The following is a 20,376-nucleotide window of genomic DNA, read 5'->3' as shown; positions in this document are numbered from 1 at the left end:
AGCTTCATATGATACTCACTCTTCCTGAAGCTTCAAATATCAGCTGTGCAACTGTGAGCTCACACATCTGACTCACCACTTCTAATCTATTTCCCTCACCTCAGCTTTGCTTTGGCAACATTGCCACCCCCACGTCTCTTGCTCACTGAACACCAAGCAAATTAAATCCCCATCTTTCTCTTTGGCTGCCTCCTCTTGTTCTCTTTATTTTTTGTAACTAAGATGCTGTCAAGTCCCTTTTCCTTCAGGTAAGTAGCCAGACAGATCCAGTTGCTATACTTAAGTCTATACTTAAGCCCCAGTGATTCTTCTTCTGCAATGTTTCTAAGAGCCGGGACAGGTCATGCTCTTCCCCACTTTTACCTTATCCTCTGACATTATCCCCCATATTGTGGCCTCTCTGATACTACACCCAATGCACAGCACAGCTTCTAGATAACCTTATGCCGTGCATAATGACAGTAGCATTAATACTTACTTTTCCCTCCTTGTCCTGATTTTCCCACTACAGCATTTTTTTTTACACATCTCTGCTTTCCACAGTGCCATTATCAACCTGCTTATCTGCTTCTGACATTTACTTTGCTGTTCTCCCCTCCCTGACTCTGAGCACCAACTGTGACTTCTTTGTGTCTCTATCCTCTTCCTTTCTCTCATGCCGACATAAGTGAGTGGGTTTTTTGCCCCAGCAGATCAGTGATTCTCCATTTGCCAGTAGAGCTGTCATTATCTCAGGAGCTATGCAAAATGACACGTATTACCTCGTCTTCCTTGAAATGCCTCTTCAAAATGTATTTCCCTTTAAGACAGACACGATAAAACCATAATAACCAAAATACACAAGGCTTGCTTAAGGGAACTACAACCATGCACTTCTTTGTGCTGCTAAGAAAAACCCTATTCAGTAACAGAAATGGAGATGATAAATGGTGTTACTGACCATGTTATGATAAGGTTTTAAGTTCATTCTGTATTCTTTGTCTCTTCACTGAACTATATAATGTCTACACTGAATTATACACTTGAACACACCAATATGAGCTCCATTACCATCAGCCATTTGCCACAGCCATTCCTGGGAGGAACACGTGGGGCTGGTGGTTCTACTGGTGGTTCCAATACAGGACACATTTTCCACTGATGCTGTTCAAGCTAAGCATTGGCACAGGCTTACGCAATGTGTTGATCTCATCCATTTCTGTAGCTTAGTTGTTTACTGACTGTACTAATCACATTTTCTGTTACCATTTCTTCCATGTCTCTACACTTATTACTGTAAACTGATACTAGATATCAATCATAAGCATTCAAGAACTGTCTCCTCATCTGTCTTAGAGAAAGATGAAGAGAATGCAATTTACTTATTACACTAACATGGGGTTTCTTCCCAGAGTCCCAGGAATGCCCAAGGCTCATTATCTTTCTGTTCCCACATCAGAAAGCTTTCTTATGAGTCAATTCCTGACACAACCAAGTGGGTCATCACTTTGAAGTTCGTCCCTCATATTGCTGCTCTGTCATGGATCTGACCTTGGCTATAAAGAGGGCTGATAAATGCCTTTACAGAAAGTGTAAATAGTTGAATTTGGGGAGAACAGGAATAGAGGGGATGTGCTACTAGCTCAAGTCAATCACGTATCATTCCTACTCTTAATTTTCCATGCTAGTTCATGCCTCATGCCAGGAGACACTGTTGACAAAGAAAATGGAGGGACATTCTTCCCTAGCAGGGAATTAGATAATGCTGCTAATGTAAAAGAATGAAGTAGACCCTTATGAGCTCTGTGGCCTGCATTTTCCACCCTCAGTGATCTGTGATTCATCTAATTAAGGTATAGAGCCTGGAAAACAAGAGGCAATTTGGAACTTCTACTCATTAACTGGGTATGAATGGGTTTGGGTTTTTTCCTCTTGACTGTCTTCATTTTATCTGCAGCAGTTCTTCATGACTCAGACTCCAGAAGGGCTCATGATTGTGTGGGTTGCCTCTGGCAAAGGCAAGTAGCTTGAAAGTAAGTGTCTGTCTGTCTGACTTTTACTTGTCTCTGAAAACAAACACTGAAAAGCCTATTCCCTGTGTGGCTGGCCCAGATGCCATGTCTTGCCTGCTTGTTGGGATACAAGATGATTAATTGTCTTCTATGTAGCTCAGTACTTAAACCGTATGTGATGGGGGCACAAGGGCTTTCAGATAAAGCAGGGATAAAAAAAGACTTGTTTTACGCTTAATGAAGAAATAATTTCCTTAAGAACAAAAAGCTCCTCACAGCCAGTGCTTATAAATTGCTCTAATTGGAAATACACATAACAGTCCTGTGAGGATTATCTGAGTGCTTCTGGCTGGAATTACAGTCAGGGAAGAAAACTTATTTTAGAGATACTAATAAACCAGGAGGTTGTGAAGGCTTCTGGGATATACACGGATGTTTTATTTTAGGTTTGTATACAAAGCTGATTTTGATCCGATTTGTTACAGGTTTGCAAGCTCTGCTGATTAGCCTTGAGGCAGAGAGGAGTGAAAATAAAGGAGCCGACACTCACATCAGAGGTCAGTAACTCCAGAAAGATGTGCTGGTTTTTGTTAGCTAGGACCTTAGGCTATCAGGCTAAATAGGGACCTATTTGAGATTTGATCAAATATGCCAGACACACAGCTAAAGACATCTTTGGCAGTACCTTTCCTTGCTCCTGCAGGAGATGACCACACTCACAGGCAGGATCCATAACCAGCTGCAGTGGAAATGCTTTCCTCTACGTTCTACCACAGTCAGTCTCACCAGCCTCTTCTTCGGAGCAGGGAAAATGGTGGTTCTTGCCTCTGACTCCTCTGTCCAATGCTGTTCTTTATGCAGGAGCAGGAGTTGCCACAGATCCCTGCATTTTACGTGCTTTGCTAAATACAACATGAAGCCTCTCAGCCCTCCATTGCCAGCTTCAGCCATCACATAACTGCAAAGATGAGAGGACAGGAAATGGCTGGCTGTTCTTCAGGGCTGAAATTCACCTCTGCCCAGCGACGGGCACAAAACCTGTGCAAAACAATTTGCTTCTGTTTATAGCTGTTCGTATAGAGCCCAGCTACTAGAGTACCCGAGGCCCTTCTGTCGCCGAAACAACCCCCAGATGTGCGGTGGCTGACAGTAAAGGCACCTGCACCACATTCCTGTAAATTTTGCTTATCTGGATTTGGTTTGGTGCGTCCAAAGGCTTTGCCATCATCAACAACGGGGCAGGGCGACGAGCAGAGCGGCGGAACGCTCACACACACCCCGATAACCCTTAAGGCGGCCTTCCCGCCTAAAGGGCCGCGGCGCCATCTTGCGGCTGAGGCGAGGCCGCGCCGCTTCCCGGCCATGCCCTGTTTCGCTCTGGAAAATACACCCAGAGTCGTAAACCAAGCCGAGAACAAGCCAATAGCGGTGTGTGGGAATGATCAGCGGCTGTAAAGAAGCTGGTTTTTCTCCTTCCTGTGCCGCAGCTCCATTCCGACCCCAAGCACACCATGTGGGACAGGGGCGGAGCTCAGGGACCCCTCTCGAACACAGACCCCACCAGTGTTTGTGCCGCCGGTGCCCGCCCGGGACAGCGCTGCCCTCACCGCAGCTCCGAGCATCCCGCCGCCCCATAGCCCCCCACCTTAGCCCAGCGCTACCGGCCCCAATGGCGGGGAGGGGTGGTGTGGTGCCGCCCCCTAGCCGAGGAAGTGAAAACAAGAGGTGCGGAAGCAGGGAGATGCTGCGGGAGCACCATTCCCGGCTGTCCAGAACACGGCTAAGTGCTGTTGTATGGAATAGGGGGGAGCAAGGTGTGTGTTCCTCAGGGGGAACGACACGTCCCGTGAGTAGGAGTCTCTGTGGCCAAAGGTCTCGTATCTCAGGGGGTGATTTTTAGTGTTACCATGAACCAAGTTCCAGTAGGAACACAGGTGTGGCTGAGCTTGTCACAATCACACCTGCCTGCCTCCTCGTTCTGAAGTTAGTTGTTGCCCTTCCTCTTATCCGGAAGGATCGCTGCTGTTCCTCGAGCTCTGGGAGCTCGAAGGAATTCCTTGCTCTATGGAATTCTGAACTCCAGTTCTACAAAACCATCACTTCTTCATTGCCCTGGCAACGCTGTACATGGTCCTTCCCTTCCCAGTCATGGTCAGCCAGTAAAGCAACTTGAGACAGAGTGAGAAATTAAGGCAGGAGTGAACACACACCCTAAACCTGCTCCAGACAGATTTCCAGCAGCTGTTGCTGGAAACTTAACCCTCGCCTTCCGCTCAAGCGGACCTAACCCCAACCCTTCAGAGCCACAGGAGCTGTTGCTGCTGGAAATCCACCTGTGGTGGGATTTGAGCCCCTGCCCTGCCTGCCCAGACTGGATCCTGGCTGCTTTTGTAAGGCAGGGTCTTTAAAGATGAGCTTAGATGTGTCCAGGACTCACTTTGCACCTCTGCTGCAGCCTCCCTGCAGCCCTATGGCTGCAACATGGTGCAACATCACAGTTGGGTGTGCTCCAGTGAAATGCCAAAGGCCTTGGGTGTCTCAGATCCAACTCCTCTGCCATTCTGCACTCACACTGCATCTTATATCCTAGCCTGTGCTGCTGAGCTCCTGTACCCGTAATGCTGCCCTCATGTCTGCCCTCAAAATGGTCCCTGCCACACAGCCACCAGCAAAGTCACCCCAGGCCCATCTTCCTGCCAACCCTGAGCAACTGCCTGGCTCCAATTCAGTCTCCAGTTACAGCTGCTGTCACAGGCTACAGAAAGTTATCATGGCCAAAACCTGTTTCCTGTTAAATTCTCAGCTAATAAGAGACAGAGAACAGCAGTTAAGACACAGAGGGGAAAGGAGAGCACAAAGTGCCACCTTATATCCACTGGGTGCCCTTTCAGTGCTTTCCTGGAGATACGCAGGTTGGTTCTGTGTCCTGGTATTATCCAAGAACAAATGAGATCCCAAACAAGGTCACCCGTGCTGCTGGCCACAAATGGTGACAGCCTGGTACTGCCCTTGATGTGCCAGGGATGGGTTGGGGATCTGGGAAAGCTGGAGATGTTTCTCCCTTGTTCCCACAGGTATTATTTTAAATGGGTCTCTCTGATTTCAGGTGCTGTGGACTGGTTCAAAGGGCAGTAGGGAAATCAAAGAGTAAGCATTCAGTTCATAGTCTGTGCCCATCATTTGCCTGTTCTAATGAGCAGACAAAGGAGTGAATGCCCCACACAGTCAGATTTGATGCCATGGATGCCAGACCGTGGTGTGCAGGGTGACTCTTGACACCCCACAGACGCTTCTCACCATTTGCCCTCCCTGTGTGTCACTCCTGAGAAGACACTTTGAGGTGCTGTTTCTGCTCCCCCCTCGCTCTGAAGGATGCAAGGGCCTGGCTGAGAGGGCAGCCCTGGAGATGACAGTGGAGATGTCAGAGCTGCTTGATTTCAGCTGCAGGTGAGCAAGGGTTTCAGGGTGCTCAGCAGGTCCCCATCACCCCGACGGCCTCACCTAGAGTCTCCCCAGCCACACACCCTTCCCCATGGCCTCAGCTCTGTATTTAAGCTCAGGTCAGGGGCTGCTTTTCATTACTATTAGTTTATATATTTTGTTGCTGTATTTATTTTATGTCTTTACTGCAATAGTACTATTGGGCTGCCTTTAATTTCTGTTTAGGTACTGTGAGGTTGTGTGTATGGGCAGAAATCTCTTGTTTCCTGCTGTCCTTAGGTTTAGGTTTGCTTGCCTTCCTATCTCATTGTCATTTGCTTGCGTTGCCTGAACTGGTACCAGTATGTGATTTCATGGGGATTTTTTTTCTTCTATTGCCTGATAAGAGAAGATTGGAGTGTATTCTTTTTAAAACATGCTTATTAACTTTTGCTCTGTTGATTACACCTAGAAATGCTTAGCCTGCTCACAGCATGATGGTAGAGCTTCTTGTTATCCTGATTTCTGGCAAGCTGAGTCTTATTTTTATAAGCTTAGTCAGACTAAAGGGGCTTTTCTGGTGACCTGTATGTATGGAGGGAGACCATAGGGGACCTCCTGAGAGTAAGGATACTTTTTCTAGCTCAAGTCAGAGCCCTGGAGCTTCTGTTCTTGCTCTGGATATGGAGATATAAGTCAGGTATGGAGCACCTGCTGTCATTCCTGAGATTCCTTTCCTCTACCCTTAATCTATATGAGGGAGAAAGCTTGCAGTGATAATGGTGGGATGACTATTACCAACTCTGCTATGGGGTATGGATTTTGGGGAGACAACAACAGGAAAGACAAAATCTGTCACCCTAGATACAAAGGCCACCTAGTTTAACTTGGGCTATACAGACTGTTCTTTCACCCCTGGCTCCTGCTATGGAATTTTAGGTGGCAAAGCATGTGTAGATATCCATGTTGACAGCACTGTTCCAGAATTCACCATGTGCAAGTGATGCCCCGCAACAGCTTTCCATCCTGGGTCCTTAGGCTTAGGAGCAGGAGCTGAACATTTGCATTTAGAGAGAAGCAGTGGCAAGCCTGGTGAAGGGAGGTTGTTCATAATCCACTTTTATTATTCTTTTTTTCCTGGTTTGCCCAGCTGAGTTTCCTCAGTTTTATGAGTTACAATCTTTGTTTTCCCTTCTCATAAAAAGTTGCATTTGACTTCAAAAGCCCCATGGGGCTCATGCAGCAGTGATGATGAAGAGGCAGAAGAAAAGGTATAGATGGATCCACTTCAAAGCTGTGGTGATTTGAGGACTTGAGTGAAAATACAGGGAGCCACAGAGCAAATCAGACAATAGCCAGGCAGAACTGGCCTTTCAGGATATGCTGCAGGAACAAAACAAGAAAAACCTCTGAAAGCATTTGATATGTAAAACTTAAACACAAGGCTTTCATTTTAAAATACGCTCCTCTTGTTTGGCTTTTAGCTGGTGAGACCATAATCGTTCAACAGTTTTATTGAGGGCGGTATAAAGGTCCGCGTGGGGATTAAAAGCAGTAGCTACTACAAGATAAAGCTGCAGTTGCCTATTTAAAGTCTCACCTGATCTTTCTAAAGGCAAGGAGTTGCCTTCCTGACTCTTGGAGCAGTTGCACTGACAGGTGCATAGAGGCTTTGGCAACCAAAACCTGGCAAGCTGGCAGCAGCACCAAACTGGGCACTGTTTGTACCCATATTACTTGTGCAGTCCTACCTGGCTGAGAGAAAGAGAGTGAGAAAAAGAAGTAAGACTATGCAAATCCTCTCTCTTTCATATCAGCCATGATGCTTGCATGGGCTTTCGTGGTGTGCATCATGGGCAGTAATTATTACAGCTTTAAGTTTGGCTGTTCATCTTCTCCAAGGCAGTGGGGGAAAAGGCTCAGGCCATGATGGAAGGGACGCTCTGGGTCTAAAAATCTTCAAAAGGAGCTAAGAATGGGCATGAACAGGTCTAGGTTCAGATCTTGTCTTTTAATTGATGTTTTATACTTTGAGGGATGATGATGACGAGTGCTGGGGTAAAACGGAGACCTTTTGAAACCTGGTTCAACTTTTCCAAAGAACACAAAGCATGGATCATTTGTTAATTCTGCAAAAGGAAAGCTATCTTCAGCCTCCCTCATCCCAAATTTGGGTTACTTGCTGTATATTGCACCTTCCTGAAGCTCAACAGATCCGAGTGAGGTGTTCTAAGTAAGCCTGTGGATTTCTGAGTGCTTATGGAACACACATTTAATCAGAAACTTAATTTAGGCAGAGCTCTTTCTTCCTATCATTTCTGCTTTCCTTTTGTTAAATCCCAAATTATGCATGGAATTTAATTTTATGTCTGTCACCATGCAGGGCTCTGCCGGCTGGTACAGAAGGAAGCCAAGGCGTGGAGCTATCACTGAAGCTCAGTTCTATGCATGGAAAACATCCCATAAAAATCCCTGTTTGGTCAAGCAATCAACACTATTGGTGAGAAGTTCAGTGTCTGAAAGTATACACATCACAGCTGAAAATAGCATCTCTCCAAGATCTGTAAACTCGGGAAGAGACTGCTTACAGTGGCACTGCCCAACACCTTCCAGGCAGAAGAACAGAGAGTTTTGTCCTGTTGTTCCTCATTTTTGGTGTCAGTCAAAGCCTCAAAATCGAAAAAGACTCACCTAGATTTCTGCTGCAATCTCCAGCCAATGTGTTTTATACTGTGATGGCAGTTGCTCCAGGGGGACAGGGTTTACCTCATTGATGGAGAAGCTATAAGTATTTCTTTCATCAACTGGCCCTAAGTATTTCTGGTATCATGTACACATAATACAGTAATGTTCTTCAGAAAGTTTGGGGATGAGGTCAATAAAGAGACTGAAGTAGAAAAGGCAGTCCAATCTGTATTTGTGCCAGTACCAGAGACAGATGTATACAGAATAAGGAGTTCAGATCTGTATATGCACTGCTGCACTTTACAAGCCTAAGATCTAGTTTTTCAAGCCTTTAGTGGGAAGGACAACTGGACGGGGAAGTACCAACAGTGAGATATTGAGCTGCTCTGCCACCTTTCACCCCACACAGGGCAACACTTCCATTCTGATGTCCCCTGTCAAAAGAGGCTTTATTGCAAAGTGTACTTTCACAAAAATGGAATTGTTTGTAAGTGATTTATCTAACTTAAAAGGGTGGAGGATAAAGGAGAGATCCAGTGCACATAATGTATTTGGATTCTCAAAAAGCTGTTGGCAGTGTTCCACACCAAAGGCTGTTAAAGAAATGAAGCTGTCATGGGATCACGGGAATTATTTTGTGGAGTGATGGTTACAGTATGACAAAGGGTGGGATTTAGTGGTTGGTATGGAGCCAGGTTCCCCAGGGATCAGTGCTGGAAGCGGGTTTATATCATACATAACCAATGGCTGGAGAAAGGAATGAGCAGTGGTGTCTCTGTGTTTGCAGTGGTTCTGGACTATTTTCTAGTGTGCATGCAGCAAAAGACACATGAAGGAACTCACTAAGCTGAGTAGGCAAAAAAGTGGCAGTTGAGCTTTGGTGCAGATCAATGTACCTTGCTGCCATAGGGTGTTGTGGATGTGACTGTATCAACAAGCTTAAAAAGAACTGGACAAATCTGGGACACCAGATTGAAACATCAGTGTGGATTTTATATTCCTCTTTTGGCCAAGATTTCTAGTAGGAGAAGATCTGAACAAAGAGCTTGCCTTGATAAAGAAAATTCTGACTTTGTGTTTTGTTTTGGTGGGTTTTGTTAACTGTGTTACTATTGAGGAATTTAAATGCCTGCTATTACTTTATAGTGCTTTGACACTACAATATATGGTAAAATATTAAAACCAAAAAGCAAATGTTACAACATTATGATTTATTCTTCTGTCTTTAAGTGTATTTTGATAGATCTGGATCATTTTACTCCTTTGTAAAACTGCGTCCATACCAATATTGATATTTTGAATCTTCATTCTGAATCAGAATTGAAGCGTGTTTTGCAATATTGTCTTTTTTTTTTTTAATGGAATAGAAACATCAATTTGCACTCAGCTTTAGTGATTATTTTCTTTTCCAATAGGAAAGAAAAAGAAAACCTTGTACTTTCCTTGTTAGCCTCTTGTCCCATTTATGAAGCCTTCACTGTTATAAGCATACCAAGTCTGCTCTGTCCAAGGAGAAAGTCAAGGTATTTAATGATGTACAATATGATAGAGGAGGGCTTGGTTCAGCATTACTAGAGCTCTCCCCTGGTTCATTTTGCATCAAAGAACAAGATCTTCTACAGCTGAAGTTAAAATCGACCTTTGAAAGGAGTAATATCATCTGCCTGGCTGCTTATTCCTGTTACAAGAGCCCCCATCCCCTTGGGTCGCATTGGCACTGGTGTGACAGTGCCATGACCCAGCTTTGCTGGGGCTTGCTAGGTCAGGGGCTGGATTAGGGAGCAGGCAGGCAGCACCAGGGTGGTCCTGTGTCTCTGAGCTGCTTACATTAGTGCCTGCTTATGCTACCTTGAAGAGTTCATGATAATATCCCTTCATATGAAACAAACACCATCTGATCTACATGCAAGCCAGAATGTGGACACTGAAGGCATTATATTGCCTCAGTTTTGTGACTGGTACCTGATATTCTCTGCTACAGTGAAGCTGAGCTCTAAGAGAAAGTGGTGTTTTTGTGTTTCTTGTAGCTTGTACTGCAGTTTGGGATTCTCCAGGGTATTTTCCCTATTCTGTTTAACTGTAGGATCTGCTTCCTAGAAGGGATCTTGCCATATTTCCTCTCCCAACCTTTTTCTTTCATTCTTTTCTCCCAGGTTTTCTTTTGTGAGCCTGACAACTATGTGATAACCATTCCTCCTTCTCAGAGCTCTGCAGGGGAATCTGCCCATCTGGTGGTGTGGGTGGTCTTAGCTGTGTACAGAACACACCTATCTTCTCCCTGTATGTATTGATGAAATTCACCACAGGCCTTCCCACTAGCAATAAAATCTGTGCTGCACAAGAGATCCATAGCAAAAGGCGAACACACCTTACTAGAGCTAGAACTGGGACCCAGTCTGGAAAATCAAAATGGATTTTCCAAATCCAGTGGCCTTTGGGTATCACCCCCAGAGAAACCTGGTGTCTTGGCTTCAGAGCAGCTTCCAAAGTGCTAGAGACATATGTGGGCATCTTGGGAACTGGATCCCAACAGTTGCGCACAGTCACCCATATGCTGAGTGTGATGGTGCAGCAAAATGTGGTGCCTGCTCCCAGAAGGTGTTGCTGCTCTGCTGGCCAGACAGACAAGGACTAGTATGGGACATGCCAAACCTATCAGATGTATTTGGGGTGACTCACTCAGGGAGGTGCCCTCAAGTAACTGAGGTGTGGGCAGGATCTCAGTCAATGCATCATCTGCTTCTGACAGTGCTTTCCTAACCCACAATGGGATATACCCTTTAAATTTCTCTGTGTTTAAATACCTGTCTGTCACCTGCTGGTGTGGGCTACAGCTAACTACAGCTGTAAAATACCTGATAGCTAGGGATTGGAACTAGATGGTCTTGAGGTCCTTTCCCTCCCAAACCATTCTGTGATTCTACAGATGAGGCTGGCTCTAAGGGATGGGTCAGCCCAGGGCTCCCTCAGCTGCCAGAGCTGCTCACTAGTGCCCTGATGGTCACCCTCAGCCTCAGTAGAGCTGCCAAAGCATGACAAAAATTGGATCATCTTATCCTCATACAGGAAAGGTGGAAGCAAAAGCAAAAAAGCCAGAAAATGTACATCTTTGGGGATCACATCCTTGTGGTGAAGCAGTGAGAGCACCATTATGAAGGCAAGGAGATAGTCTTGGCCTTCTTTCAGACCAACAAAACAATTCCCTCTCCATGAAATCACTAACTTACTGTGCAAGCACAGGTTAAAGTCCTAACTCCCTTGGTTACAGCTTGTAGGTACTAGTGCACACTGAGGAGACCTGCACTGAGGTACAGTTGGCAATAGTCATCACCATCAAGCATCATCTGAACCACTGTGGGCAGCTGGTTTTGCTGGGGCAGAGGAGGAGCTGGGTGATCTGTGTTTGTGCACAGAAGCCAGTGCATCATTAACCCAAGGAGAGTACAGCAAGTGTAAGGTGCACATCTGCCTGAGGGCCTCCAGCAGCACCTGAGCCTACAGAAACAGTTGGAGTTGGTGCTGGAAGCTTTTCTGGGGCATTATTCCATAACAAAGAAAAACTTTAGGAAGGAAAAGAGGCTGCCAGTACTGTTCTATTCACTGGAAACAGCTTTGTCATAAGCTGCCATGAGCTGAACTCAGACCTAAAAGATTATAATCAAAACCTTCCCCCCTGTAGAGCCCCTTCTTCTGATTCATTGCCACCTTCCAGCAGATCTGTGAAATGTGGGTTCACCTCATCACTTGGGGTCGTCCTCAGAATGCAGCCAGCTATTGCAAGCCTGTGAAGGAAAATATTATCTTCCTAGATCACATATTTGGAGGTAATGCCTCAGCAGTCAGAATGAAATTGTCAAACACCACGATGAGCCAAAGCAAAAGCCATAGATACTGGTGTCTGGCTGATAAAAGACACATCAAGTTTGTACTACAAGTTTATTACAGTAACACAATCAGATTGATGATTTTCACAGCTAATATGCCTCATTATAGCAGGGTATGTACAGACATTTTATTCCCAGCACGTTACAATCTTTTTATCTTTAATCATGCAGCGAGTAATGTACAAACACAATTATATGGAAGATTATTTTTCCCCTAAAAAAGAGAAACCAAACTTACAAAAGTATGGCTTTATAAGAAAGTCATATCATACAATGAACATTCATTTGTACTTGGGTATGGCAACATTCGGTCTTAATCAGTGAGCAATTGCATCTGTAACTGTCGCTCTGATTCCAAAAAAGCCAAGGGAACTGGGAGCAGGGACATGCCCATTGGTGCCAGAGAGATGGAAAATATAGATCTGTATACAATCCAAGTATGAAAAATGTAAAAAAGTGTTTTCAATGGTGAAGCATCACATTTATTTCCATGCTGAAGTCAGAGTTATGGAGCCTTGAAGAATGTAAGTGCACAGTTTCTATTTTCCTTTAGACCAACAAACATTGGGAGTGATGCAATTGAGTTAAAAAGCATTACTTCAGCTGTAAAGAGGTGTAACTGAGGTCAGAATCTGGCCTGTCCTTCCTGCTAATAGTGCTGCAGAAATAGACAGAAGCATAAGGTTAGGAAGTCAGCAGTGGCTGAATTTTGCTGGCAGCCCACAGAAAAGAAAGACAAAAATGTATGTTCAGTAGATTTTATTAACAAAAAAAAAGGTGGATTTGAGAATAAAATGTGGCCCCTATCGCTAACTCTTCATGGGGTGATTGTGGTTGTTTGTGAGCAGAAGCCCTTGTCCTTGGTGTTCAGAGAAACATAGAATGACAGAATGGTTCAGGTTGGAAGCGACCTTAAAGCTCATTTAGTTCCAACCCCCTGCCATAGGCAGGGACACCTTCCACTAGACCAGGTTGTTCCAAGCCCCCTCCAACCTGGCCTTGAACACTGCCAGGGATGGGGCAGCCACAGCTTCTCTATGAAGCACCCATTTCAAGAGCAAATCACCTTCCTCTTTACAGGAGAAAAGAACTGTCCTTACCTGTTAGCAGCACGGAGCTTGGGACACACACTTTTCTCATGAAAAGGCTGCTTTCTTAAGGCATTGATCACTGATGTGGAGTATTGGGTAAGTATTGTCAGTCAGTTATGAGTTCTACCAGGAGAGGGCAGACAGAGACACAGACATACATGTACACCCCGGCTCCCACACATTTACATACACATACATGTGCACCCAGGCATCCACACGTTACACACACACACATGTCACTTGCCGTGATACTGATGTGATACTCATTGAAACTGCAGTCACACATATACACACTCAGCTCATATCCTTACAATGCTATGCCTCAAAATAGAAGTTAAAAACATGTAACCTGCAGAGTCAATCTGTAATCCAAAGATTAGCAAAGATTTTACTCCCTCTCTTTTCTCTCTTGCTTTTCTTCTTCTTCCCAAGCTCAGAAATACAGATTCTAGCTACACTTAGTACCTACGTATGCAAAATGTAAACATCGCTACACAGCACCTAGCACCCTTTTGCTTACAAAGTCACTAACATACTTGAAATGCAACATAGATTTTTCAAGACTATGGACTGTCAGGTTACAGGAAGTATGGAGAAGAGTTTACTTTTGCTAATGATCTGGCTTGGAAAGAGTGGAGGAAAAAATCAGCGCACACAGGGCTGAGGTAGATTTGGCTGTATCTGATGTAATGTCACCGTACTGAGCAGAAAGAAAAAGGGGTCTCAGACCAACATGCAGGTGACCACAAGATAAGCAAACCATGTTTAGGGAGAAGATTCCTCCCTTCCAACAGAAGGATGCCTCATCCTGCACTCACATCACTACAGGTGATGGGAAGAGTTATTATCACAAAGCTAATGGCCCTAAACTCCAGCCTAGCAGGACTGCACGTGGAGGTCTGATGGTAGCTCAGCAGCTGAGGGCCAGCTAGTGCTTGGTCTCTTGTTAAAGTGGTCAGGAGAAGGAGAATGAGAAGGCTGAGGAGAGATCTTCGCAGGGCAAGTACCTGCCTGTTGTGCACTGAGCTGAGTACAATTTACACGTTGGCCAACAGCCGGCCAGCAGCTTTCTTCCAGGCTGTAGTACCAGATGCAGATATGCTCCAGAGTGTGAGTTTCTTGAGCAGTTGCTTGAGAATCCATCTCTTACCTTCTGTCTGGGCCAGTGGATAGTGTAGCCTTCCACATGGACAAATACATGCACACAAGCATCTTGCTGCCTGCTACAAACCCACCCACAAAGGCTGAAGTGCCTGAACCTTGACCTTTGCAAACATTCACAACTACTACAGCCAGCAAGAGATCCCTGTGCCATTTTAGACCCACTTGCTCACAGTGGGTTGATATGGGTCTCTGGGTACAGCTTCCTCCTTATTAGAAAGTGCTACCTCATTACACCATGAATTCCTAGCTGCCTCATCTGATTTGAGTCCAACAGCCTTCCCCTCCCTCCTGGCTTTTCTGGAACTCTTTATAGCACCAAAACTCTCCTGGGTTTGAGCCAGATCTGCTCAATAACTGCAATAACAGTTGATCTTCCTTTCCCTCCTTCCCCGGGATCCCTGCTCCCAGAGCCTAATTACTATTCTAATAATATCCATCAGCAGCCTCCTCTCCTCTCGCCCACCCAGATGAGATACTGCATTGCTGGTAGGGACAAACCCAATCCTGCTCCTTCGGATCCAGGGATGCACAGGAGCTGTGCTCTGCAGAGTTGCCCTCATCAGCCTTGGGCACAAGCACCTCTGCCTCCAGCTCCGGGTTTCTGAGGGGGGGCTGAGCTGGGGAACCTGCAAGTGTTAGTAGAAGCAGCTCAGCCACTGCTTATAATGTAAATCTGCCTTGGGTTCTGCTTTGCTTCCCAAGCGGTGACAGCCTCCGCCTGCCGCAGAGGCTGCCGAGTGAGGGAGCAGCCTCTCCGCAAAACCCTCACCCAAAACTGACCCTGAATTTCTCTGCTACCCTTCACACCTTGCCCCAAGGAGGAATACCACACCCTAAGGAGGAACAGACACGATATGGAAAGACACGAAGTGCCCAGGGGCAGGGGTGGAAGGACATTGCAGCACCGGGAATGTGGGATTTCAAGAGAAAGGTTAACCCCTTCCTGGCCTGCTTGCCACTCCGGCGGCTGGGCTGACATCCATCTCACAAACAAGCCTGCATCTTCACCTAGCACAGCCCAGACAGCACTGGCACTGAGCTTCTTCTGTGGCCCACAGGAAGGGATGTCTGGGAGGAGCATCCCTAAAAGGATGTTCCAGTTGTCTGTGCCCAGGAAATCACCACCAGGCCGTAGCTGGCATCACCAGCAGCCTTGCACATGGAGGTATCCTGCACACAGAGAAACCCAGCAGAATTGTTCCCTGTGGTGATGGGAAAAGGGTGTAGTTCCCACACAGCCATCTTGATATAGGCACAGGGAAGTAGCCAGATGAGACATGAGCCATTTTTGCACGGAGCAATTGAGATGGGAATGCATATTCTTTCTTAGCTTGCTGAAAGGGGCTTGTGCCCCACAGCCTTTGGGCACAAATGTGTTAATGCTGCTTCAGCAGAGTAGAGGGTTGCACTTAAAAAGAGAGCAAACACTGGGGTCCAAAATTAGGGATGTCCCGCAAAGGAGCTGGGATCCTGCCACTGCTCTGTTGCTGGTGAGCACAGCCAGGAGACAGGACCAGTTTGAACAGAGAGGGCTCTGCCTGGGCAGCAAGGCACAGAGCTCCCCAAAATGCAGGGCAGTCTCAGCCCTGCCTTCTGCAAACACCCCCTGCCTGCAGTGCCCAGGGCAGTCAATGGGAGCTGTTTGTATTTTCCAGGATCAGGCCCTCTGTCTGGACCTGAGTGGCAGAAATACTCTTACTGACATCAAGTGACAACTTTCAACAGCAAAACATCACACCCCAGCTTAGGACAACTAGCAAATGCTCTGAGACCCACTGGGAAATCCAGTTAGTGAGCTATGTCTCTTGTGGAGATAACATTCAGACCTAAAACACAAGTTAAGGAAGAAATAATGTCACTTATGAAGGACAGGGCTTCTGCTGGCCCTGCTCTGATTTCCATTTGTTTACTGGACATCAGGAAAAATGGTTCCTTCTCCACTGCACAAGTCTGTACAGGCATCAGGGCTGGGATTGCCTTTAACCCACTCACTCCCAGGTAAGACAGAATGGTTTCCTTAGGCTATTCTGCCTGTCTTTATCCCCAACCCAGGAACACACACTCATGGCCCCTCTGTGAACTCACACCCTCCACACTATGACCTGCTGAAAAGTAACCCAGTAAAACCAGGTACTGTGCAGGATCTGATCTACATCCCTGCAGCATCAGCCATCGACTTTTTGGTTATCACCAGATGATTCTAGATCATTGTTGGAAAGGAAACCTGGCATCTGAACCCTGTTGGTACGGGATGGTATTTGTCCCAGCTCTAGCAAAAAACAATCCCATAGTTACACCATTTGACAATCCCACTGAGCACGTAGTTTCTTTTTACCCAGGTACATTACACAGGATACAGTGATCACATTGGGAATTCAGATACACTGATACCAGCTGACAGCTAAGAAACCGAACATAACACAGTCTCGACTACACTTAACCCTTCACATGCACAAAGAAACAGAAAACAAGGAAGGCTTTTGCCTTTAAAAGTGCCGTGCCTGCAATCAATTAAAAAAGACATTTAAAATCTTGTCACAAAAGATTGAATTTCCCAGTATAGCCTAAGAGGTTAAGTACTAAAATCACACTAAAATGCAGAGGGTGGTGGATGACCAGCTCCCCTAAGTTGCCTTTGAAAATCCAAGACCCAGCAAATAAAGTCAAGGGAAAACATTTACCACATTTTTTGTCGGTAGCTTTTTGCCATAGGATGGTAAGGGCTTTAGTGCCTGAGGTATAGGTAGTTCCTGGATGCTTCTAGGGAAGTGGGAGGGGGGAAGAGTCTGGAGGATAGTTTGCATAGCTTGCAGATATAAAGAAGCAGGTGTGTTCCCCACCAGGCTGTTGAATTTGTCTTCCCCCAGCAAAGCTGTCCAGTGGTCGGGATGCTCCTGCAGAACTTTCCGCATCTTAAACTGTGGGTTGGGCATGAAGAGCAAGAGGTAGTCGAGGCAGAGCTTCTTTGATGCCACGTTGACTTTGGAGTCCCACATCTGCTCCAGGATGACGTCCAGCGGGGTAAGCCCTTTGCTGTCCTCTATCCTGGGAGAAGCTCCATTCCCGAGGAGGATGAGGACCGTCTCTGACCTCAGCAGTTCGCAGGCAAGGTGCAGGGGGGTTTTCCCATCTTCCAGATGAAAGCAGCCAGTCCTATTGATGTAGGAGTTCAAGCTGGGAAGCTTGTGTGCAATTTTGATGATCAGCCCCAAGATATCTCTCCTGTCATATGTGACTGCCATGGCCAAGTGAGGAGCAGAGGATGGGCAATAGCAGAAGTGTTCCCCAGGCACCTTGAGAGCCTCCTCTGGAAAATGAGACAGCAGATATTGAGCATAAGGCAGGTGGTTATGCACCACTGCATAGAGAAGGGCTTCTGAAGGTGAGTAGGTTCTTAGGCTGGCATTTTCCTCCCAGTAAAAATACTCCATAGTTCTCATGTCTTCCAGCATCCACACAGGCTTGTGATCTCTCACAGCCTGGTAGAACATATAGGATAAGAACTTGCAGTGCCTGCTCTGATCATCCTGCAGGCTGGCCTGGTTACTGGCCATGGCTCAGCAAATAAAGAACAGCTCCACGTAAAATCACTCCAGACTGTAAGATCTGTGAACTTGGAATGCAGATCCCGGTGCTGCTGCAACCTTCAGGCTGTCATTGCTGCCTGGACTGCACTAGCTGGAATGCATGGGCTGATCATCTCCACCCATTCATTGTTTTTCCCCTCACTGCAGTGGTTTTGTTTAGGTAAGCACAATCCCACAGGCTCAGTTAACCCATGCCATGCAAGCAGATGGTTAGTAAGTACATCCCGCTCTGCGCGTGGCACAGGTTACTGGAACGCTGTCAGACTGCGAGTGATTTTATACACACACAGAGCTAGCGAGAACAGAGGGAGAGACTAAAATTAGCTTGAGAGGTGAGGCGGATTTCTGTCTGCATTTCGTGTCGAACCAGATCAGCTCAGGCACTGCAGTAAGAGCAATATTCATCTCTCTTTTTGTGTGTCACTCACACATACACAGCTCGTTATATAGTAAAAAAATATGTGGCAGTGTAAAATGGTCCACAGATGAAAACACACATGATTATATGCTTGGGAAAGCAAGGGCTTGGTAACTGTAGCATTAGGAAGGGATCCCTATTTTATAAATAATGGTATGGCTAGCCACTTAGCAGACACTGATGGTAATGGATTGTCTATAAGGCATTAGTGATGTTTAAGATCCCAGCATTAATGTCTGCAGAGAACAGAGTCAAGCTGCATGTGGAGTAACTATAGCCCAGAGTCATAAAGCGGAAGCATATTGCTCAGTTTAAACACCTGCCTTTGTTTAGCACAGAAGTATCTGTGCCTCTCTGTTGCACAGCAAGTACATAAACAAAAGGTCAATGGCCAAACCCCAGTGGTGTGTGGAGAGCTTTGATGTGAACATTTCTCAGATGTCACGGTCCAGGGCTGGGGTCAGAGCCAGTCGCAATGGGAGGAAGTGGGATTAATCAATGGGACTTGTGCAACGCCCTGGTAAGACACAGCCGACCGAGGTCTCCAAGCTTGAGGGGGTAGTGCCTGTGGGATGAGGCAGAAGGACCTGCCCAAAATAAAATTCACAGAAAAAAAGCGAGCTAAACATTCTTCAGGGCAACTTGTGTGCAAGGAAGGAGGGCTTCCATGTGCCTTATATATCAACAGCTCTCAGTAAGATGGTGTCTCACCTTTTTGATATGGAAACAGGGAAAATACAGCAATTTTTTTTTTCTTTTTCCATTTAGCAAGGACACAAACATTTATTCAGTGTACTCAAAACAGAGAGTATTCAAGTATCGAATCTGAACATCTCCAAATGCTGTCTGGGGTCTCCAAAGAGAAAACCAAAGCCACTCACAAAACTGGGTGTAGATGTAGCACATCTTCCAAAGTTCTGGGTGTTCAGTTCCACAGCACAAGCATTTCTCTTTAGGGAGTTTTTTTCATAGGGTTGGAATAAACAGGTATATGTCCAGTCTTCACCCACCGTTACTGTGGTTATGCATGGAAATGCTGCTACACAGTCATTTGTACATGGTACTGCCTGTCTTGCACCCACAGTCACAATAAACTATGTGCATGCTCAGGGCCAGATCAAAAGCCTGCTGAAAGGCACAGGGAGGTTACCACTGACTCCAGCATGCTCTGGCTCAGGCATTAGTTGAGCACTTAGAGACACATTTTGGTTCCCCAGTTCCTAACCCAAAGCATCTGAAACTTGGACTTTAGTATGTGGAAAAGAGATGAATCACTACTGAAGTGGTTAGGCCCTTTTGTCTAAAGCTCTCACAGAGCTTCTCCTAGTAGTAAATCATTACTATACCCCGGGAATTACATTAATTTCTTTATTTCCATGTTGCAGGTATGGGAAAACACACACACACACACACACACTTTACGTGGCTCAGTTTTACAGACCAAACTTGGAAACGCTGTGTCTTTGCCCACTGGTTATAGCCCACATGGAGTTCAACTTGGTGCAAAGACACACAAAAGTCAAGGGGAAAATATTCTGTGAGTATCTCCAAGGAAAAGGGAATCCAAAATCCCTTAATAAAGAATGGCCATTGGGCTTATGGCAATCAATCACATCTACATCATAGGCCCAGGATGTCCAGGACATGAAAACATCTGTAATCACAGCTGATCTTGTAATGACAGATTACACCCTAGTTCTGCCCAGGAAGCCCAGTACAAAACCAGGGGAGTCTTTTGCATGGTTTTCTCCCCTCTGTGTGGTATTAAATGGCACAGGTCTGCCTGCTGTGGTGGCCCCTGACTTTGGTCTATTTTGTTTTTTCCAGGAGTTTAGAAAAGCTGGAGCTGAGGGCACTTGTTTGGTGGCAGTGCATTGCTTCTGAATTTTATCACAAGCATAATGCATGTGTAAAACATAGCTTCATTAGAAATGGAAGACATTAACATGGAACTGGAAGAAGATTAGGAGTTTGGGAGTTTCTGTTTATTTCTTTGAATTTTGAAATGTGGCTAAAAAGAAAGTACCCTACCTCATGAAGTATTTGTTGTGGCTTCCCTCTTGGCCAAAGTGCAGTCTAGGAGGTGAACAGAATCAGGTTTGACTCATAAAGAGAGCATCCAAGGGAGCAGGAACT

The 20,376-nt window shown here is 45.8% G+C and overlaps 1 protein-coding gene across 1 annotated transcript; it reads right to left on the bottom strand.

Annotated features, from left to right (window-relative positions):
* Positions 1-12,018: 12,018 nt before the first annotated feature.
* On the bottom strand, positions 12,019-18,295 carry LOC134157123 (ankyrin repeat domain-containing protein 9-like). Its single transcript, XM_062605719.1, has 2 exons — positions 16,917-18,295; positions 12,019-12,638 (listed from the first exon to the last, which is right to left on the bottom strand). The coding sequence occupies exons 1-2, from the start codon at positions 17,787-17,789 to the stop codon at positions 12,630-12,632; spliced, it is 882 nt and encodes a 293-aa protein (XP_062461703.1). The 5' UTR covers positions 17,790-18,295; the 3' UTR covers positions 12,019-12,629.
* Between the last annotated feature and the right edge of the window lie 2,081 nt (positions 18,296-20,376).

This window comes from Pezoporus occidentalis, unplaced genomic scaffold (genome assembly GCF_034315485.1).
Source record: "Pezoporus occidentalis ecotype Australia unplaced genomic scaffold, CSIRO_AGI_Poc_V1 ctg93, whole genome shotgun sequence".
NCBI lineage: Eukaryota > Metazoa > Chordata > Aves > Psittaciformes > Psittacidae > Pezoporus > Pezoporus occidentalis.
This window is presented reverse-complemented; position numbering and strand designations above follow the sequence as displayed.